This window comes from Triticum urartu, chromosome 6A (assembly GCF_056163025.1).
Source record: "Triticum urartu cultivar PI428250 chromosome 6A, HENAU_Tu73, whole genome shotgun sequence".
Taxonomy (NCBI): Eukaryota; Viridiplantae; Streptophyta; class Magnoliopsida; order Poales; family Poaceae; genus Triticum; species Triticum urartu.
This window is the reverse complement of record NC_141878.1, coordinates 124,756,069-124,779,179: the sequence shown is the minus strand read 5'-3', so window position 1 is coordinate 124,779,179 and position 23,111 is coordinate 124,756,069. Positions and strand designations below refer to the sequence as shown.

General features: G+C 46.1%; 2 protein-coding genes and 1 long non-coding RNA gene across 4 annotated transcripts; 1 reads left to right on the top strand and 2 right to left on the bottom strand.

Annotated features, from left to right (window-relative positions):
• Positions 1 to 3,531: 3,531 nt before the first annotated feature.
• LOC125516197 (uncharacterized) lies at positions 3,532 to 8,139 on the bottom strand. Of its 2 annotated transcripts, none has more exons than XR_007287282.2 (4): positions 7,825 to 8,139; positions 4,290 to 5,810; positions 4,096 to 4,218; positions 3,532 to 4,010 (listed from the first exon to the last, which is right to left on the bottom strand). It is a non-coding gene; the product is annotated as an uncharacterized LOC125516197 (long non-coding RNA). The 2 variants fall into 2 exon arrangements; XR_007287283.2 differs by having other exon boundaries at positions 4,096 to 4,212.
• Positions 4,564 to 7,589, top strand: LOC125516196 (protein NRT1/ PTR FAMILY 8.3). The gene is made up of 5 exons (XM_048681678.2): positions 4,564 to 4,702; positions 4,834 to 4,936; positions 5,026 to 5,243; positions 5,321 to 5,850; positions 6,111 to 7,589. The coding sequence occupies exons 1-5, from the start codon at positions 4,643 to 4,645 to the stop codon at positions 6,937 to 6,939; spliced, it is 1,740 nt and encodes a 579-aa protein (XP_048537635.1). The 5' UTR covers positions 4,564 to 4,642; the 3' UTR covers positions 6,940 to 7,589.
• An 8,708-nt stretch (positions 8,140 to 16,847) lies between the features above and the next one.
• Positions 16,848 to 19,304, bottom strand: LOC125516195 (L10-interacting MYB domain-containing protein). The gene is made up of 3 exons (XM_048681677.2): positions 19,014 to 19,304; positions 17,660 to 18,052; positions 16,848 to 17,575 (listed from the first exon to the last, which is right to left on the bottom strand). The coding sequence occupies exons 1-3, from the start codon at positions 19,162 to 19,164 to the stop codon at positions 17,139 to 17,141; spliced, it is 981 nt and encodes a 326-aa protein (XP_048537634.1). The 5' UTR covers positions 19,165 to 19,304; the 3' UTR covers positions 16,848 to 17,138.
• Positions 19,305 to 23,111: the final 3,807 nt, after the last annotated feature.

The window sequence follows — 23,111 nt, the reverse complement described above, 5'->3', positions numbered from 1 at the left end:
ATAAATTTGTCTGCAATTAAGCTTGCATCTCTGTATCATCTGCTTTGTCTCTACCATTCCTTCACTAGGAGGCTTCATCATTAACTTTGTCATACTTTTACATTCTACATGATGGAAACAGTGCGTCCACATGGATTGGGAACCTTAGAGCATCTCTAGCAGACCCGCATCCCGCCCCGACCCGCAAAATAACCGCCAAAATGCGGGTCGAGGCGGGAAAACCTGCCCGATCAGACCCAGCATCCCGCCCCGCCCCGCAAAAAATTTTGAGGGGCGCGGCAAAATCTCGGCCCCAACCCGCGAATACGCGGGTTTCCCCCTCGCCGCTGTGGTGCCCTGCATATAAGCGGAACAGGTTGATGGGGGGACATTTCAGCCCGCGCTTTCCCAACCAACCACCTCCCCTCTCCCCCTCGCCCAAGATTCCGGTGGAAGCAGCCGGCAGGAGCACACCGAAAGGCCGCCACACGCATGAGGCCTCCCCTCCTCCCCCCCCCCCCCCCCCCCGCGTCGGTGGGCCGCCAGATTTGTGGATCTGCGGCCCTTCATCGCGGGCCGCCGGATTTGGCTTTTCCGGCTGCCGGTGTCTGCGCCAAGCGATGGAGTGGTCGGGGAGCATCTCCCGCAGCCCCGGCAAGGGCCCATCGCCACATGCAGGTACGGGTTCGTCCTCCTGCCGCCGCCGACAGTTTGCAGGCATGGATTCGTGCGGCCGTCCACCGGGCTCGGCGCTCGCGCAGCGGCCCTGTGGCTCGCCGATGCCGCTCATACAGTGCGACGACTGCACGCGGACAGTGCTGCGGCTAACTTCTGGCACGCCAAAGCACCCCGGATGGGTGTTCTTCAAATGCAAAAACGACAGGGTACGTGCACTTGCGGTAGCTCATTTTCATAGCTCATTCTTTGGTTCAATTGCGGTAGCTCATTTCAAACATGCTCATTCATGTGTGTAGGAAGATGGATGCTCATTTTGGTTTTGGGAAGGCGAATACATTGATTTATTGATAGGAAGAAACTTAATAGACGTTGACACACTCCTTAGAAGAATCGAAGGCAATGATGCGGCGTCATGTGCAACTCGAGGGGAAGCAACGTCTACTTCTTTCGAACCAAAGATGAAGAAAGAAGAATGCAAAATCAAGAATCCGCAGATCAACAATGAATGCATGGAGAAGATATTAGTCCAACTAGTGGGAGCAGTTAAGTTGGAAATTTTCTAAAATGCATACTTGTGGTTCTTGTTTTCTTTGGTCCTGCTATTCTAGCAAAGATTTGGTGATGTCTTATGTATCCAATGTTGTTGAAAAAGTAAAGAAATGCATTATGTTGGATCAAATTAAAGTAAAGAAATGCCGGGAGGAGCTGCGCCAGATCAGACCCTGCAAAGCCGACCCATATAAGAGCATATTCCGCAAATATACTTTTTTACGGGTCCGTTATGCGGGGTTGCAACTGCGGCCATCCGCGCCGGCCCAAAGGCGTTTTTCCGCAAACTGCAAACACGTTTTGCGGACCAGCCGGATGCGGGGTCTGCTAGAGTTGCTCTTATGACCTCACTGAATCACGACTTGGCTGAGAGGCAGCTACAGTGTAATCTTTCCTATGCGAATATAGATATTTGTTCCACACAAAAAGAATATAGATATTTGTTATTATGCAACTTTCCTCATGCTTGGTTAAAAGAAAAACATGAACATGGAAAGGAAAGTAAAACTATATATCTTCTGTTCTCTCTATTAACATGGAAAGGATGATTAACTGAGTTATCCAAAAAAATGATGATACATTTGAATAATTAAACATTTCACAAGTAGCGAACTAATTTCGAGAAGGGCATTTTGGCTCCCAGGAGCATTTGCTCCTTGGAAAAAACAGTAAATTAAAAAAATTTAAGTTTTTTTAAAGAAGTTCTGATTTTTTTTGTAGACATTTGTGTTAGTGTCAGATGCATGCTTGTCAAATTTCATGTGAAACGGAGGAGCAGTGTTTTCTCGGTGAATAAAACAAATTTGGAGTGACATTTGGTGTTTAATGTGATTTTTTTTGTACAGACCAAAATTCTTAACCATTTTGCCTCAAAATTTATAGGTAGCATTTTGATGTGACAAAGAACACATAAAACATTTGTATTGAATTTTTTGTCATTTCAAAAATTATTTTTGGGTGCGGGAGCACGTGCTCCCGGGAGCCGAATTGAACTTCCCACTAAATTTCTTGTTATTAAAACGAACTATTTCCACAGGTTCAAAACCATTTGATCCATAATCATGGGAAAATGCATAAATATAATCATGTAAGAGAAGTGGGTAGACAAAGTATTGTTGATGAGATTTATGTTTTTTTGAATACCCTTCGAATTTTTTTATTTATATTTCTATCATTTGCTAATTCCGATCTACCTCCCAAATCTGATATTATAGTCCCAGTGTAGATAGAAATTCCCTTATATTATACTAGCTCCGTCCGGGTTTAGTAAGCCCCTCTTATTTTGGCCTAAAGTTTGACCAATAAATTATTAAATTTAACTAATAAATTGTAAACTATATGTCACAAAATTATATCTTTGAAAAGCTCTTTCAAATACAAATCCACGAGTGTGCTTTTTGTAGCATATATTTTATATATTTTTAGTCATATGAATCCACGAGTGTACTTTTTATATATTTTAATCTTGCAGATACATATTATTCGAAAGAATAAGTGAATTATCAACACGTAGAGGCATCTCAGCACAGCAAAGCGCGCCCTACAGCTTCTAGTATAATATGAAAGTGTTATGGCCGGTTTAGCTAGGCTCACCGGGCAATCTTAGCCCACAAGTTATCTTAGGTTAATTCTTATGTAAGTTATCTTAGGTTAATTCTTATGCAAGTTATCTAGGTTATAAATATAGGCTGTGAGACTCTTTTTGGAATTAAGCAATAAAAATATTATTATCCCTATTGCCCGGCTCCCAGAGGAGCCGGAACCCTAGCCGCCTCTAACCCTAGCCGCCGCCATCTTCCTCCTACGCGACGGCGCCCAGCCGCCGGCGCGCCCGCTCATCGCCTGGCCCCGCTCCATCCTTTCCCTACAACCTACGGAGCAGGTCCGGTAGGATCCCTGGTTCTACCAATTTGGTATCCCGAGACTCAGATTCGATCATGTCGTCATCAACACCCAAGCCGTCGCTGCCCATCATCACCACCGCCCCGATGACCACTGTCGGGTCCCCAACGCCGCCGGCCCCGATCACCTCCGCGCCGCCGGGCCCCGTCACTTCCGCGCCGCCGACAACCTCCATCTTCACGCCGGAGGAGATGACCAGCACCCTGCGGGACCTCGTGACGGCCGTCCAGGGCATCTCCCTGTACTTGGCCGGCCCGCACACCACCCCGCCGGCTGCGCCCCCCGCCTACAGCCACCCGGTGACACACTGGCCGATCACCTACTGAGACACACACCTTTGCAAATGCAATCAACGTGTTTCCTATGCATTGGCATGGCATACAAGAATAGATCATTAACAATTTAACATATAGTGAAGATCAATGCACAATAAAATAAGTTTCTTACAATTGTAGCCTGTTAGGAACATAGAGAGGGCTCTTGGAGTGGTTATTCTTTCCTCTCTCATAATAATTGTAAGTATTGAAAGCAAACTCAACAATATAACTTCCATGAGAATTATCATGAGCACAAACAAATTATGAACCACAAATATAGATATAACTAAGCGAATTTCTCCTCTAAATTGTATTTGGGAGAATTCAGTAACAAGATAGACTATCATATGTGAGAGAGAAGCACTAGCCTGCCTCCCTTGAGAGGATCCGAGCTCACCAACCAGATCGTAACTTTTGGCATTTGGTGATGATGGGCCTAAAGTTGTTGGAAGGAGTTCGACAGGATAGCATCACCTCTTTTCTTCCAAGTTTAGAGGGTGGTTTAATGATTCTTAATTTCTTATTAGTGTGGTTCAGCCTACACGCGTGCTCCGGTGTATTCATATCTCTTATTAATGAAAATACCTGAGGCAAAAGCAAGCAGAAAAGAGTTGGCTTTGTGCTGCAGGTGGAACATCTTCTGGACCCTACTAGATATGGACAGACTCACCTTTCAAATTTTCGTCCCATCTATTTGTTTTAACCATCTGCTCTGCCCCTCCGACATATTCAATCCTCTCAGTAGGCCACCACCAGCGCCATTGATTGCATTTGCAAAGGTGTGTGTCTGCTCCTTGTGATTTCAAAAGTACAGTCAGGTCCACATATATAGTAGTTCTGAACAGAATCAAGGAAAAAAATTACCTCCTAGTCTCCTACAAAAGTTGGAGAATAGCACTGCTGCTAAGGAGTGAGTGAGAGAGAGAGAGAGGAGATGGCATGGCCGTGGGTCCTGATGTAGGCGAATAGATACAGCACTGTGGTCTGTAGCTAAAATCGAACCCTTTAATCATAGTTCAATCACTAGAAAATGCAGTCACAACACACGTGATCCCTCCATTTTGGAATGAGCGTGCCACCTTTTTACCATATCTTAGTGATAACTGATAAGCAACCTACCACTCTTCAGACCAAAAGTAGACAAGAGCACATGCAGGTAACTTTTAGGTGCTGAGCTCCATCCCTTAACCCTCATCTGCTCCATCTTGCAAGCAGCCATGGAAGCAGCAGCAGCAGACGAGGAGAGGCCCCTGCTTCATCTCCAACCGTATAGTCAGGTACTGCCCAACACTAGTATATATGAGAATAATTTCAGTCAGCAGGTGTAATTCTTCAGTTCTTGTCGGTCCTCCGCGAGAGATTCACAGTTGCAAATTTCCAAACTGGATATCCTGGCACCGCGATGTAGGATGTAGGTTCAGAATACACCGGCGATGGATCTGTTGACATCAACAATCAGCCTGCTCTGAAGTGCAACACAGGCAATTGGAGGGCGTGCTACATGATTTTAGGTACCAGACAACAGCGATTCACTCATGCAAACTGATCCTGTTTTTTCTCTTCTTCTCTTTTTACTGCTGACCACCTCAACGCATCTCAGGCGTCGAGTTCTGCAAATGCGTCGCCTTCTTCGCAATCGCGACCAACTTGGTAACCTACCTCACCACCGTGCTCCACGAAAGCAAGGTCGCTGCTGCGCGGGATGTCTCTGCCTGGGTCGGCGCATGCTTCCTCACACCACTTATTGGGGCCTTCTTGGCTGACACATATCTGGGAAGATACTGGACTATAGTTGTTTCCCTTCCAGTGCACACCATCGTAAGTACAGCTAGCACAGCTAACCGACCAGATCTGTATGACAACAATTGCAGCTCTGAACACTTTCACTTTGACAGGGAATGCTCGTGCTCACAGTTGCAGCAACAGTCCCGACATCCTACTACCATGGTGATGTTCATCGTACTGTGGTGGTGTACCTGGGACTCTATCTTGCCGCACTTGGGACCGGTGGCATTAAACCCTGTGCGTCAGCCTTCGGTGCCGACCAATTCGACAGCAGAGACCTGACGGAGCTGGAGAAGAAGGGCTCCTTCTTCAACTGGTACTACTTCCTGCTCAATCTCGGCTCCCTTCTGTCAAGCACACTGCTTGTTTGGCTGCAGGACAATGGTGGGTGGGGGCTCAGTTTTGCAATCCCAACGGTGCTCATGGCCTTGGGCCTAGCAGTTTTTGTTGGTGGCTCCAGAGTGTACAGGTTCAGGAAACTGAGAGCAAGCCCATTCACGAGTATCTGTCAGGTGCTCGTTGCGGCCGTCAGGAAGTGGCATGTGCAACTGCCAGATGATATCTCGCTCTTGTACGAGCTGCCCAGTTCGTCATCATCAGCTGAATCAAGTCACAAAATTCAGCATACAAGTCAATTCAGGTACTCCAATTATTGCATTACTCAAGTCAACCTATTGTCTAAATTTGACAATTAAAAACAAGTCATTTTCATTGAGCTATGACATCTTTCGGTGTAAGATAATAATTCACTTGTGAGCTGTGACATCTTATTTGCGAGTACAAAAGATATCAGAAATTTGCTATGAAACCATATCTAGAGACTGCATCTATGAGTAAACTTAAATGCGAGAGCTTACCTCTTATATCTACAAGTTATAATTATGTGATTGCAATCTTCAGGTTTCTAGACAAGGCTGCCACAGTGCCGCCCCCGTTAGACCAGACATGCACGGTGTTGCCGTTGTGTTCATGGAGTCTCTGCACAGTGACCCAAGTTGAGGAGTTGAAGATACTGCTACGGATGTTCCACGTCTGGGCGTCGTTCATGATCTTCTACGCAGTCGCTGGGCAGACTGCATCGACGTTTACCGAGCAGGGGATGGTCATGGACAACCACGTCGGCCAGTTCGCAATCCCACCTGCCTCCCTCTCTATTGTCAGCGTGTTCAGCGTCCTTATCGGGGTTTTCATCTACGAATCCATGCTAGTGCCACTCGCGCGGCGTTATACTGGCAAGGCGAAGGGCTTCTCGCCGACGCAGCGCCTTGGAATTGGCTTTGCGCTGTCCATGCTGACCATGGTCTACTCAGCAATGCTCGAGATGAAGAGACTGGCGACAGCACAAGCTAGCGGTCTGAGAGACAAGAATGTGCCTGTGCCAGTGAGCATTCTGTGGCAAGTGCCTGCATATGTAACGCATGGTGCAGCCGGGGTTTTCGCAGGAATCGGCATGATGGAGTTCTTCTACGATGAGGCCCCTTACACCATGAAGAGCCTTTGTGCAGCATTCGCGCAGCTTGCAGTTGCGTCCGCAGCTTACTTCAACGCGCTCGTATTTAGTGTTGTTGCGGTGGCCACGACGCACGGTGATGCTCCTGGATGGATCCCGGATAATCTGAATGAAGGGCATTTGGACTATTTCTTCTGGATGATGGCTGCTCTTAGCTTACTGAATCTGGCGCAATTTGTGCACTACTCCATGAGGTATAGAGAGAAGACAACTTCTTGACACCGAATAGTAGACACTGGGCAGAGGATTAAAGACTTCCCCCATCATACCGCAACAAAGATGGCTTCTATGCAGTTTCTGTGGATGGCGCACAACATTTGCCAAATTTCCATCGGAAAGATACATAATACACCGAAACTTAAATTTATCATTGTATATATAGCTTTACCTCTGCCTACTCTCTGTACTTAACAGCCAAGTCCAAGCCAAGAGAAGAATCTGAAACAAAATTAATAAAGTTCTTTGGTGTGGGCGCACGAGCTGGTTACACCGTCACGACTTCAAAAGTTTATTTGATGCAAATCAGAGTTTGGTTAACTGATGGGATCATTCAAAGTGGTATTTTTCATGCAAAAAAAGAGAGAAAAGAATCCCAAGTGGTTTCCTTTAATAAAGATGATCCAGTTAGGGGGTTGTTGTGATAGAATATTCTGATCGTCTTTAAGGCTACTTCCATAGTCATTTGTAGGACAGTAGATTGAAGCTCACAAACGGGGAGGCATGCTGGCCTGGATCTCCTACATAGAATCCCTGAACCTCTGATTCCCCTGTAATCTGAAACCTTACAACTTGTAACCCTCCCCTCCCCACGTTCCCTCAAAAGAAAATATGGTCAGTTGCATCATCCTGAGATGCAATCGATGTTACTATGCCTAAATGTTCATTTCCACTTATAATCTGGCAGCACAATAAATTGAGAACGTAATCTAGTAATAAAATTGTTTTGTGCGCTTCTCTGGAACTATATAACCTGTAGGTATGGTTGCAGATTTATTGCAAAACATAACCTTGCAAAAAAGTTATGTTATGTTCCAAAACTACCACTAACAAAAATGACAGCTTCAGGATTATTGTAATGAGAGCATATACGAGTCCTGTAGTTACCTGAGCCTCAGGTGCAACTTGTTGCAAGCATCTCAAGCGCCAGTCCGTTCCTAGGCAAATCGCCGAACAGGTTCGGCGCGTTCCGTGGAAAGGGCAAAGGTAACCCGCTGGGTGCTGCCGAGAGGCGCGATGCGGTGGCGGTGATACTAATAATACAGCGATAGCGGCGTGTGGCGGCTGCGGCGAAGGCCGTTGCAGCGAGCGCTCCTCCACGAGGGGGCGGCGGCAGTCTGGCGGTTGCGGAGGCCGCACGGCCGGCTTGGGCCTCTGTACGACGAGCACGGCCGTGTCGACGCCGATACAGTAATGACTGTTTTTTTTTCTTCATCTAGTAGATATATTATGGAGCATAAATTCATATTTATTGAAAAACAAAATGTAGACAACTCATCAGGTATAGTATATTTTTTTTAGGTGAATCAGGTACTCGTATATGTGATGTACACACGACATGCTCTTGCACGATTTGCGGCCGATGCAATTAGAAGCCATGCAGATTAAAAAAAAAAGAGGTAATCCAGTGATGTATGTAGCCTGTCGTGTGTGCATCGTGCATGGATTCATAGTGTGCATAGCAGTGTTGTATCTAAAATAGCATACTCCCTCCGTTCACAAATATAAGATGTGTTGGATATTCTAATATGAACGATATACATACAGACTAAAATGAATGAACAAACACACTAAAACATGTATATATACATTCGATTCAAAAAAAAAGTTAGAACATCTTACATTTATGAACAAAGGGAGTACTTCATTAATTTACGTGTCGTAGTTGTAGCACAGCGACATCCAAATGACACAGCCGCGATGTGTGTTAGAAATTTAGGGTTCTTTGCTTTTTTGAGGTGTCGCTCACAACTCGCATATCTGAGACTAGTAGATAGGACTTTTTTATATTGTCCTTCCAAAGAGTTCATCTTTAATACAGATAAAATCCTAGCTTATTCAATTGGCTTTTGAGATAGAGTCCAGATCAAATTACTAACCATGAATAAATTTGTTTGTTAACGGATTATACCCGTTGTGCCTGAGTTTTGATGCGGATCTTCATGTAGCTTCACACATATGTTACAGTGTGGATTGAGTTGATGATCGTCGATGACAAAGTTGGAGTCATTTGCTCAGAGTTAGAGATGTTGAGGACGCCTCTAGGAGAGGCGTGAAGACGATGACGTATGCATGTTGTCTCGACGAGGCCCTCTTTAAAGTGGTGTGTGGATTTTTTTCAGTGGTCGCGTATGGTTTTCACCCGGTATTCCGTATATTAACTGGACAATTCTTTTCTTCAACCTAGCGGGCTCTCTCTACGACTACAAGTACCTCCTCCTCTTACTAGCAAGCAAGATTGAGTCGATTGCAAACCAAGCCCAAGCACCGATTTCAAATCTCTCTCATCACATTTGGCAGTCACCTAAGATGCGGGCGTGTTTGGTTCCCTGGACGCATCCAACCTGCATTGCATGAAGGAGCTTGGCTGGGGCTGGCCTGGTTGAGCTGATGCAAGAAGGAGTTGAGATGTGTGTTTGGTGTACTTGCATGATATGGACCAGGCTCACCTCAGGTGTTGTTTGGTAGGATGCATGAGGCTGAACAATATGATAGATGTGGAATCTGATTCTAGGTGTTTGTACATGTATATAAAATAATTAAAAGATTGCTTTGGTGACATGCACTCCAACTTAGATATCTTTGCTGACTGAAGTAAAAAAACATTTTGATTCAAACACAGATAAGAAATCATAATATTCTGAATCTTGCAAACTTCGTATGAAGATCATGTGAATCAAAGAGTAGCTAAACAAGGAATGAAACCAAATATGTGTATTCCAATATCATGAGGTCCTATATTTAACATACATGCACAGAACAGCAAACCCTCCTAAGGCACCTTTTTTTTACCGTGTATTGCTGATCTCTTGATCCCCACGACACAAATACAAAACAAAACTAGCTTCTCTCTCTTGTTCTTCTTCCTCCAGATCAAATCAAAAGAAAAGTATGCACAAATTATTCTTAACAGAGAAATATGCAAAATCAACAAGGGCACAGCATGCGGGTCCGTGCTTGCTCACACGCGGGATCGTGCGGGCGGCCGCGAACGCACGGCCGGTGCGCGCGCAGGTGGTGTACGTGCCGCCGGAGTCCCTTGCTTGCTATCACGGCCAGATCGGGCGGGCGGCCGCGAGCGACGGCAAGTAAGTCGCCAATAGCTGGGAACGAGAGGGAGGGGCCAGAGCTCGGGAAGAAAGGAAGGGGAAAGGGAGAAGGAGAGCTTTGCCTCGACACCGATGAGGAGATGCGGCGTGGCACCAGAGAAGAGAGCGGCGGGGGAAACGGGGGAAAATGCGAACTGAGACGACCGGAAGAGGAGACCTAGCTCGCGACTCTGCACGCGCGGGTGCAGGCGCGGGCCTGGCTCACGGAAACGGCCTATCCCTGCGTTTCCCCTCAGCCTGGCTGGGAGCCTGAGTTTGCATCCGTCGGGCCTGGCCCAGTGAGACGTGCAACCTACCAAACGTAGGGAAAATTGCATAGTGGATGCGACGCAGGTGCGACCCAAGGAACCAAACATGCCCCAAAAATCGGATCTTCACACAACTCGATGACGAATCAGGAGAAAATCAACTCCGACATCAGAGGCCGAGGGGAAGCAAGGATGCATAAACGGCGACAGTCTTTCAGGGGCACGACAACGAGCAGCCAAGCAGAAAGGTACAGAAGCACCTCTACCTGGTGCTGGACGACTGGGACAAGGGCTTCACCATCCGCAAGATCGACGCCGACAGCCCCGACGACCTCGTCCTCACCGACGAGCCCCCCGTCCTCTGCCTTCTCCCCCCGGACGCATCCACTGCATGTCCTTCGCCGCCATGGGCAGCAGCCGCATAATCGTAGCAAAGCAACGAGCACCCCGCCACCCTTGTCTACGACACGGAGACCACCGGACTGACCACCGGCCCTCCCGTCCCGCCCGCGCTCCAGGACGGCTGCGCCATCTTCCTGCCCGTCGCCGACGGCACGCTGTACACTGTATGCATTCGCCTACTACTTCATGCAGCGGCCTCAGGTCGTCGAGTTGCTGTCCTCCGCCACCGAGGACCTGCGATCCTCGACGCCGACCGTGGACTGGTCCTGGAGGAGCGTCGTGCCCTCACCGTTCGCCTGGAAGGAAAGGGTCTACTCCTGCACCACGCACCCGGAAGGACGCACCGTCTTCGTCTGTCGGCCCTCACCACCACCGGCCTCGCCGACCAGCACTTCCGCACCTTGTCCTTCGACGCCGGCCACCACGAGTGTACGTGCCATGGCGAATGGGGCCTGCCGTTCATGGACAAGGGCTACTTCGATGGTTACCTGGTGTTAGAATAAATCCGAGGCATACCGTTGATCATCCGAGAACCAAGCAATCCCACAAACACGACACCGAGATTTGTTAACGAGGTTCACCAATATGGCTACATCCCCGGGGCATGACTACGGGCGCTCCTCCCCGTGACACCGTCACAATACCGCACCCCGGCCGCCCGGGCGCCGGCACACGCCGCCGGCTCCCCCGCGTGCCTGTGCTATTATGTTGGCATAGGTTACATCGTGTGTCTACCCTCACTATATATGAGAGGCCTAGGATACATGTGTCCTACTTGGACACGACTCCTATCATATCTGCACACAGTCCAAAACTAAGTCCAACTGTAACCTACCTTGTACAATAATATTCGACGCAACTCTAACGAACTTCACCTTGACGAATATTCTCCATCACCTTGGATTCATCCATGCATCGAACCTCCATGTACATTGGACTTGAGATACACCATGAGCACCGCTGCTACTCCCAGACTCCATGTGACTCCACCTGCAACTATAGTCCTTTCTCGTCTTCTTCACAGTCAACACTCGAGCGAAATTAAGTTCCTCATTAATTACTTTGTGCTCCCAACTTCCGGAGAATCCGTTCAATACCATCACACACCGATAACTTATCTGTGTGAAAATGAACAACTCACATATTAAAAGCTACATATAAGAATTACCTGAACTCAACATCACCGCTCTTTCTTAACCGTCTGTCTGAAACTTGAAGGAATTTCACCGTCGCCCTATGTCACCCTGAGTCAAATTCATAGTTGTCTCATCCTTTTCCCGGATAGTCTTTGACATGTCCCATAGCTATAGCACTCCACCTCCTTCTGTACTTGTCATCCGCACTTTACCATGTGCACCGAACACCACAGAATATACGGCTGTGTACTCTCTCGGCTTTTGACAATATCAGACTTTCCGTCACTTTCTCAGATTCTCCATAGTCAACTCCTGTCCATCTTCCGGCACCGATAGACTCAGTCACCAACTTGAATCCGGTACTCGTCAACACTGCTCAACACCCCCTGCACAATTTGTCTGACCACACGTCTGACCGCTAGTGCCTTGGCCTGCCGCTGTGTCCCGTGCTTACCGCACACCTCGCCGCTATCACCGCGTCGAGCCTCTGCTGTCCTGGTCGAGTCTCCCAAGGTCGCGAACCCACACCACTCAACCCCCACTGCAGAGAACCACCGATCATCACCGACCGATGTCGAGTATCACGTCTCCATCAGACCACTAGTAACCAGTCTGAAACCACGTGTCTCTCGATATCCCGCTGAAATAGGCTTCGACTCTCTGTTAACTTACGCCGTAGCCCCTCCATCAGCACAGAGTGAAGTCGTCCATCAGACTCCAACTCCACCTTCAACATGACTCCATGGTGGTTGTACGAGCCACCCCCCGCGCCTTGTCGACTTCAAGCTCTCATGTGTACACTACCTTGAATCAACCCTGCGCCATTGTCTTGTCGAAGCCGCACAAGCCCTCGGGCATGCACCACGTGTTTCCACGCCCCAGAAGTCGGCCACCATCAGCATCACGCTCCTATGTCATCGTCGCTGAAATCACTGCCATCTTCTGCTTTGACCAACATCCATGTCGATCCATCAAACAGTCCAGTCCGACCCAGCCGAAATTATCCGACTGTAACCATGCTCCACCATGCGTCGTGTCCGCCCGCACATCTTCGTGCATTGCTTGACGCCCTGTGTTTGCATGATCCTCTTTGTGCAACGCACCTCAATTCCCGTCTGACTGCACTGTCGAATAACGCCATTGCTACCAATCTGCCATCTCAACGTAACATGCAAAGAACTCCAGAAATAGAGAGAATTCCTTATTTAACACCGTACTTAAATTTTATTCCCTATTTGACATCGGCAAATAATTTCTTCCCTATGTAACAACGAGTCTAAATTTTATGCCCTTTATAACACTTTCGTCCCTTTTAGGCCTAAATAACACCTGAAAAGACCCTTTTGCCCCTTATATGATATGATTGTGTGCGCACGCGTACTGCTGCGTGTTTGTGTGTGTGTGCTGCTGCGTGTTTGTGTGTGTGCGTGCTGCGCGTGTGTGCTGCTGCGTCCGTGTGTGTGTGTGTGTGTGTGCTGCTACATATGTGTGTGCTACGCGTGTGTGTGTGTGCTGGTGTGTGTGCTGCTGCATATGTGTGTACTATGCGTGTGTGTGTGTGCTGGTGTGTGTGCTGCTGCATGTGTGCGTGTGCCTGTGTGTGCTATTGCGTGTGTTACTGCCACTGCCTGTGTGTGTGCACTACTTCCCGCATTAATGTTATGTGTGTGCGCTAGGGGCAAAAGGGTCTTTTCAGGTGTCATTTAAGTCTAAAATGGACGAAAATGTTATAAAGGGCATAAAATTTAGACTCATTGTTATATAGGGAAGAAAAAAAATCAGTGTCAAATAAGGAAGCGAAATTTAAAATAATGTTAAATAAGGAATTGTTTCCCAGAAATAACCCTGTGCACGTCTAACAACCAGTTCAATCAACTTTATTACGACCACCACGTGGACTTCCTTGACCAACTCTTGTTCTCTTGCTCTTTTATTTTGTTCACACGTGAGATCAATGTGATGGCAGCCAATGGATCCCGTATTCCAACACGTTGCAGCACCACCTGGGAATCGATAGTTTTTCCAACAAATCTCGTGTCCATAACAGCTCCCGCGTTCGTGCAGCCTTGCCTTTGGTCCCGCCCGCTATCGGGCCGCGATTTGCCCTGCTCCGCCAGCCCTAGCATAGGCCAGCAAAGGGCCGCCACCTCAGCCGCGCCCGACCGGGCCTTGGGCCACATCGCCTGGGCGGCCTCCTGCACCTCGCTCCGCTGCTGGCCGCCAAGCACCACGCCCGTGACCTAGCCTAGGGCCGCTACGCCGCCGCCGAAACCGGTTGAGCCGCCGATCCGATCGAGCCTTAGCCTGACTTGCCGATTCCCATCGCTTCGAAACAGCCGATCGCCTCCATGAAAGAAATCCTTGTCACCGATCCATCTCGCTAACCGCCACTGATGCTGCTCTCCTCGGCTCGTAAAACCGACGCAACTTCTTCGTGTGGTTGATTCCCTCACTATGAACCTGACAAAATCTTTCGTTTTCTTCCTTTGGATCAACAATCTGCAGCCTTTTCGTAACCTTGCTCATGATACCACTTGTTAGAATAAATCCAAGGCATACCGTTAATCATTTGAGAACCAAGCAATTACACAAACACGACACCGAGATTTGTTAACGAGGTTCACCAATATGGCTACATCCCCGGGGCATGACTACGGGCGCTCCTCCCCGTGACACCGTCACAATACCGCACCCCGGCCGCCCGGGCGCCGGCACACGCCGCCAGCTCCCCCGCGTGCCCGTGCTATTATGTTGGCATAGGTTACATCGTGTGTCTACCCTCACTATATATGAGAGGCCTAAGATACATGTGTCCTACTTGGACACGACTCCTATCCTATCTGCACACAGTCCAAAACCAAGTCTAACTGTAACCTACCTTGTATAATAATATTCGACACAACTCTAACACCTGGACGCTTGGGTCGGCCTTGACAAGGGTGGCTACGTCGGCGCCTGCCAGGTCGCTGACCCTACTCCTGCCAGTGGCATGAAGATGCCGCGGCTCGACTGGAAGATCGCCAAGGACAAGCTCTGGAGCAGGGAGCGGCGGGCGGCTCAGCAGCCTACGCTCACCTGTATGGGCAACGGCAGGTTTTGCCTTGTGGACTGTGTGATGCGCGAGGGGATGACGTCTGGTTACACTGATGGCTGCATGCTCAACATCACCACATTTCGCCTCCGGTACTCTCACAAGGGAGAGCTACGGATCGCCGGTCTCGCCACCAAGTCCTGTCAAATGACCAAGAATGTCCGCGCATTTTCTCCTGTGGCGTTCTGGATGTAGCTCGCTGTTTACCTGCTTGGTAGTACTCCCTCCGTTCCGAATTACTTGTCGCAGGTATGGATGTATCTAGATGTATTTTAGTTCTAGATACATCCATTTCTGCGACGAGTAATTTGAAATAGAGGAAGTATGTCATAATGATAATACATTAGTTTACAAACATTTACTACTAGTACTTTATAATGCACTAGAGCATAGAGCTGGAACAATGTACTGTAGTCTCTAACCGAAGGACCAAATCAAAGAGTTCAGACATTTACCTGAAATAGCTCCAGTGCCATAATATCGAAAGAATGGTTTGTGTACTGAACGGTACGCAACTATCCTTGCTCTTAACATTGCTTGCTGTTTGAGATGGTAACCTTATTTGCCTGTGGATTTCCCAACCACGGTTACTCTTCGTACCACTTGCGTAAACTGCCTGAAGTCGAGGCAAAAGGAGTGGTTTTCTGTATTACCCTGACAACTGATCAAGTGAGAAGGAAGACTGGGCCAAAGAAAAAGATTGTTGCAACAAAATAGAATGCAAATAGACAATATCAAAATTTGCCAGCATCGACGGAGGCACTGCTACTATTAGTGTGGACCAGGAACTGTTGCGGATACATTGTCTAGTTAAACAGCCAGGATTAACACAATCCACTGCGATTCATAGACAACTCGTCAATTTATACCACAGTGCGTTGCCCGCTGTTTGGCGCGCTACCAGATATGAAATGCTCCCTCCGTTCACAAATATGTTTTCTATACATACGGACTAAAACGTGTCTATATATATTCAATTCAGAAAAAGTTAGAACATCTTATATTTGTGAACGGAGGGAGTAGTTGTTTTGAAAGATGATAGCTAAAACTGTACCATATAGAAAAGCCATTTTGGTACACATGGAGTAGCCTCTGATCATAACTGATAGCTACTGAGAAAGTTGTCTGGAGTAAATAGTTATAAATGCAAAGTTCCGTTGCAACCAAAAAAAAGTATTCTATATAAAGTCCCATTGCAATAAAAGAAAGTCTAAATGATAAAGCACATAGGATGTCGATTTTAAGATGTGCAAAGCAACATTTTGGCTAAACAGCTTAAGCTACACAAGTAGTTAAGCATGTGGCCAAACTCCAATCATCCAACATGTGTTTTTCTTAGATAATGATCACAGCATGTGTAGCGATATCTAAACATCAACGAAGCAACATTTTTTTAAAACAATGACCTAAACCCACATCCGTTTAAATACGCAGGTGTTACTTCCTGTTACAGGTGTTAACTAAACACAACCACCCTGCAGGAGTACAACAGCTTTATATAGAGATGGTAAAAAATAATCATAGATTGCAGCCAATGTACAACAGCTTACACCTAAATGAAATGAGATATTCTAGAGTACATCATGCTTGCTGGTCCTCAACCAGGAGTACGCCCTTGCTTACACCAAAAATGAGATATTCTTACAACACAAATAAATTTGGTAAAGCAAAAACAACTCATCACTGATAGAACTTGCCCGTGAGATGTACAGAAGATATAAAAGAAAACAATACAGAAGCTTTACCAGATGGAGATACCCAATGGCCAATACAATGTTGATGTGCCGTTATTTGACAGCATAGCAAGCTGGGAATGGCATGCCAGATGCCATGGAGAATGCATTGTGGGCTGACTACATTGCAAGACAATGAATCATATGTAATATGGAGAAAATTCAGACGCCTGATGTAAAGTGTTTCCCAAATAAGTGTAAAACAATTTGGTTTGTACTGCAATTAGTTCTATTCAATCAAAAGGATTTGTGATCAAGTGGCATTTAACATTGCATCGGTACTAGCACATCTGCCCAGGAACACATACTCAAAAGTTAAGGACCCTTTCCTAGCCTAGCACCTTAGCACTACATGATAAATGATAATTTTGCTACTATTAACATTGTATTAGTAGTACTACAGCAACGTCGCATACCCTTTCCTAGCCTAGCACCTTAACAGAAAAGCCTTCTCCACGGGGCCTATTTCCATAGCCATTAAACTAGGTGTTCTGAATTTTTCTTTTTAACCAGGCCAGCCGTAATTCCTTAGATGAAAACGAGAGAAACACTTCTCTGTTGTCCTTGTTATCGGTGAAGAGGTCAGCTGCTTTTAGCATATCTTCTGTTTGTAAATCCGGCAACCCTTCAAGTACAGCAATGCAATTTTGTATGCTATAGGGATCCTCCAATTTCCTCTCCTCAATCGCTGCAAACCGATCCAGCTCTTCTCTTTTGAAGCTCAGGTACCTCTCTTGGAAATCATCAAGATTAGAGTTTGTCTTCTGTCTTTTCCCCCGTTTAGCACTAGTAGGCTCAGGAGTAGAATGAGATGGTTGATGATTTCTATGTAGGTCTTCTGGAAGTTCCATCGATACATGTGCGGCCTTGTTCGCATAATTATCCGTGCCATGGCAACCCCTTCCTTGAGCATAGCGCCCTGCATGGATTACGTCCAGAAGAATCTCGCTTAAGAACATAAGACACACAACATAAATAATTAATTCAATGGTTTAAAACTCACCGTCATATAGAGCAAATATATCATAATAGTATGGGAATGATTTGTCTTGCCATCGGAGGGCATCTTTGTTTTTACGTGCCCTTAATTCTTCCCAAACACTATCCGGAGCAACCACCATCATCATATCACGATCCCAGCCAAAACCACTTTCGGATATCAAGTCTCTTATAGCTTTAAAATCTTTCTTCAGGTCCTGCTCCTTTTGTTTGACCTGAGTTACTGAGAGTGATAAACCAAATCGTGTATTGAATGCATCCACAATCCTTCTCCAAGCCTCTTTGCTCCATGCATTTCGTGTTCGATATGTCGGCACATCATGTTCTTTCAAGAGCCAAATAAGATATGACTTCATCTTGTGGTTCCAGCTGGCTCTAGAACAATTCTTGGTGGTGCCTGATGATATGACAAGTGCAATTCTAGTATCAGTTTTTGAAAAACATACTAACTAGCCATGTACTCCATATGTAAAGAAATATAAGAGCGTTTAGATAGTGATCTAAACGCTCTTATACTCCCTCCGTCCCAAAATAAGTGTCTTGAGCTTAGTACAACTTTGTAGTAAAGTTAGTACAAAGTTGAGACACTTATTTTGGGACAGAGGGAGTATTTCTTACCGAGGGAGTACTGAATAATGCATACCAGTAAGTCTATGGGCAGTGAAACAATGAGAGCCACACTCAATGTCATCATATATAGGACTATAACATTAACTAGGGACCCTCTTAACATATAGGGAGTGTTGATCTTCATTTGAGGGAGCCACGGCCCAAAACTCGCATGAAATCCCAAAAATTCAAAAGAAACTATCCCTGAAACATCACAGCAAACCATCGACACAACATCCACACAACAAAAGTCCGCCTCGATCCAAGTAACAATCTAACTAGGTGATGGTAAGAACTAATCCATACACACATACAGTACACATCAATGACACCATATGTCTTCATCTTCCTGATTCTCTGGATCTCCTAACACTGTTTTCTACATAATTGCAAAGAATCCAGTGCATAGCTGGATGTGGATAGGCACACGCCACGCTATAGCTGAACCGAAGTTAAATACTAATATGCGTATACATCAGTGCTGTGCATGCACGGTCGCCTGTAGTGATGAAAAATACTCTCTGAAAATGTTGCGTGCACACTAACAACTAACTAGCCAGAACTCTGCTCCACAGCTGGGCACACGTACTAGTGTAGTGTAAAAAACGATCTTATGTTATGGGACAGAGGGGTAGTAGTCTGTCACACCGTACATGCAAAGAGAAATAGATCTGCCCTAGCAAGACAAATGTTCAACAGTAAATCAAGACTTCTGAACGAGAAACCAATATGTATCGAGAGTGGATTACCTGTTTCTTGCCAGATCTCCTGACCTTCTCCAAATTGCAGATCTTCCAGCCCTTGTGTCGATGGAAGGAGGGGAGGTGGAGCAGGAGGGGCGTAGGGAGGGGGCAGAGGCAGAGGAGGGGGAGGGGCTGGGATCCCCCCGTGGTCGTCCATGTCGATTTCGCGTCAAGCTCGTGGGAGACGGGGCGGGAGAGTGGAGGAGCGAGGGAAGGGGATTTTCACCGGGCGTTCCTTTGGTTCGAGCAGATGCTATTTTTCCCGTGAGAAGTGCAGGTTGAGGGGACGCTTTCCTGTGGAACGGACGAAGCTGATTTCCTGCTGACCGAACGGGCATATCCGTGCGGCCTGCAGAATTCCTACGGAACAGTTCGGGTGCATCTAACCTCAAGTGTCTCCAATACGCCGATTCAAATGAACGCAAATTTTGTCCGTTTTTATTTATTGGGTCGGCATTTTAACCTTTATCTATCTTCATTCTATTTGAATGATAAAGCGTTCACGCGGCCATACTTTTGCTTTTTTTACGTAGATAAGAAAAACATTGCCCAAAGTTCACATAATTCAACCAAATGCAAATATCATAGTTTCATAAACCAAATAAAATCTCATATGTTACAAACCAAATAAAATTTAAATTGTTACAAATACATTTGAAAGAAAATATAGTTCATACATCTATTGTTTGTCAAAGTGAGCCCACATATGCTCAACCAAATCATCTTCTAGTTGAATGTGAGTTTTCCAATCACGCATTTGATGATGAAATTCGATGAACTGTGCAAATGTAGCCGTTCCTCCATGCTCGAGTACAACATTTTTCCCTTGAAATTGAAACCCCTGATCGAAGATTTTATCCTCGCGCTCATCCTCTATGATCATGATGCACATGATCACATAAGCAGTCATCACCGTCCACAACTTCTAAGTGCTCCAAGTTCTAGCAGGATACTGAAAGATGCCTCATTGAGATTGAAGAACACCAAAAGCATGTTCCACATCTTTTCTTGCACTCTCTTGTGCTTGGACAAATCTCTACCTCTTCTCTCCTATCAGGTTAGAGATTGTCTTGACAAGAGTAGTTCATTGAGGATAGATACCATCAGTTAGGTAGTATCATTTGTTTTAGTGGTGGCCATTTATCTCAATATTGACCTTTGGGCAGTTGCCTTCTACAAGCCTTGCGAACACCGGAGAACGCCGAAGCACGTTGATATCATTGTGAGAGCCGGCCATGCCGAAGAAAGAGTGCAAATCCAGAGATCTTGTGAAGCCACGGCCTCAGCTATGACAACGCAAGATTTCCACATGGCCCCTAAACTGCCCCTACCAAGCAGAGGGGCAGTTCTTCCACTCCTAGTGCATACAATCTACGCTACCAAACATCTCCGAAAAGCCCCTATCGGCATTGATCACCAACAATCGGTTTGTATCCGCAACAGTTGGTTCTCTCAAGTACTCCGGGCCAAATACTGCTACCACAGCTTTGAACAACCTATACATGGATTCTAGGCACGTGGATTCGCTCATCCAGACATACTCATCAATAAGATCAGCAGATATTCCGTATGCAAGCATCTGAATAGCTGCAGTGCATTTCTGATAAGAGGAGAAGCCAACCTTTCCCAAGGGCTTCCTCCTTGCATTCAAAATAATTATCATAAGCCACCACCCCTTCTGGATACGATTGAACACATGTCTAGCCATCCAAAAGCGGCGCATGAATAGGTTGTGTGTGAAGAGTGGGTCAGCGGACTTGAAGTAGTCCTTCCAAAGTAGGCAATGGTTGCTCTATCTGTTGCGATTCAACGCCGAAGTATACCTCGAGATCAAGCCCCTAAACATCACCCGCTGCCTATTAATGTGGTCATGGACGACCAAAGCCGCAACCACAATCTCCTCATTGTCGGACAACAAATCATCCAAATCACAAATGAAGTTGTTGAAAAAGTACTCATCGTCACTATCCATTTGTATCTTGCGGGCGAAACGCCGAACACCGTGCGGGCGTGGAGCTAGAACATCAGAAAATAGCGTTTTTTACATTAAGGATTTCAACATCTAAAACTTTCAAAATAGCGTTCACAATCTGAACAATGACTGATGAGAGCTACATAATTTAAACTAACTACGAAAAATATCTGATCATGTGTCTCTGAACGAACAAACTCAGTTTAATGGAACCATGCATCTCTATATCAAAAGGTAAGTTCCAAAATGTCAAGTATTGTTGGAGAAACATAAACAACCAACAGGATAGCAAACATATAACACAAACATAGAACAAAACATGAAGAATTTGTTTAACTCATTGCCCAAGTTTTTTTTGAGAAATATGGGGGAATTGGGGAATGCGTTGCATTGAGAGAAAGTCGGGTCGATGCCCAGTGGGCTGCTAGCCTTCTAGTGTTAAAGGAAATATGCCCTAGAGGCAATAATAAAGTTATTATTTATTTCCTTATATCATGATAAATGTTTATTATTCATGCTAGAATTGTATTAACCGGAAACTTAGTACATGTGTGAATACATAGACAAACTAAGTGTCACTAGTATGCCTCTACTTGACTAGCTCGTTAATCAAAGATGGTTAAGTTTCCTAGCCATGGACAAGAGTTGTCATTTGATGAACGGGATCACATCATTAGAGAATGATGTGATTGACTTGACCCATCCGTTAGCTTAGCACGATGATCGTTTAGTTTGTTGCTATTGCTTTCTCCATAACTTATACATGTTCCTATGACTATGAGATTATGCAACTCCCGGATACCAGAGGAACACTTAGTGTGCTATAAAACGTTACAACGTAACTGGGTGACTATAAAGATGCTCTACAGGTGTCTCCGATGGTGCTTGTTGAGTTGGCATAGATCGAGATTAGGATTTGTCACTCCGTGTATCGGAGAGGTATCTCTGGGCCCTCTCGGTAATGCACATCACTATAAGCCTTGCAAGCAATGTGACTAATGAGTTAGTTACGGGATGTTGCATTACGGAACGATCAAAGAGACTTGCCGGTAATGAGATTGAACTAGGTATTGGGATACCGACGACCGAATCTCGGGCAAGTAACATACCGATGACAAAGGGAACAACATATGTTGTTATGCGGTTTGATCGATAAAGATCTTCGTAGAATATGTAGGAACCAATATGAGAATCCAGGTTCCGCTATTGTTTATTGACCGGAGATGAGTCTCGGTCATGTCTACATAGTTCTCGAACCCGTAGGGTCCGCACGCTTAACGTTCGGTGACGATCGGTATTATGAGTTTATGTGTTTTGATGTAACTAAGGTAGTTCAGAGTCCCGGCTGTGATCACGGACATGAAGAGGAGTCTCGAAATGATCGAGACATAAAGATTGATATATTGGAAGGTTATATTCGGACACCGGAAGGGTTCTAAAGTGTATTGGGTATTTTTCGGAGTACCGGGAGGTTACCAGAACACCCCGGGGAGTCTATGGGCCTTATTGAGCCCTAGTGGAGAAATAGGGCAGCAAGCAAGGTGTGGGGCGCCCACCCCCCCAAGGCCTAAACCGAATTGGTTTAGGGTTTGGGGGCCGGCCCCCTCTTTCCTTCTCCCCTCCTCCTCTTGCCTCCTTCTCCTAGTAGGAATAGGAAGAGGGGAACCTACTTGGAGTAGGATTGTCCCCCCCCCTTGCCGCACGCTTCCTCCTAGGCCGTCCTCTTCCTCCCTCCCTCCTTTATATACGGGGGAGGGGGGCTGATACGTCTCCAACATATCTATAATTTTTCATTGTTCCATGCTATTATATTATCCGTTTTGGATGTTTAATGGGCTTTATTATGCACTTTTATATTATTTTTGAGACTAACCTATTAACCGAAGGCCCAGTACAAATTGTTGTTTTTTTTGCCTATTTCAGTGTTTCGCAGAAAAGGAATGTCGAACGGAATCCAAATAGAATGAAACCTTCATGAGGATCGTTTTTGGAACAAACGCAATCCAGGAGACTTGGAGTGGACGTCAAGGAAGCAGCGAGGAAGCCACGAGGCAGGAGGGCGCGCCCCAGGGCACTACAAAAAAATACACTTCCGTGATGATATGTGTTTGTCACAGTAGGTCACGTTTTTT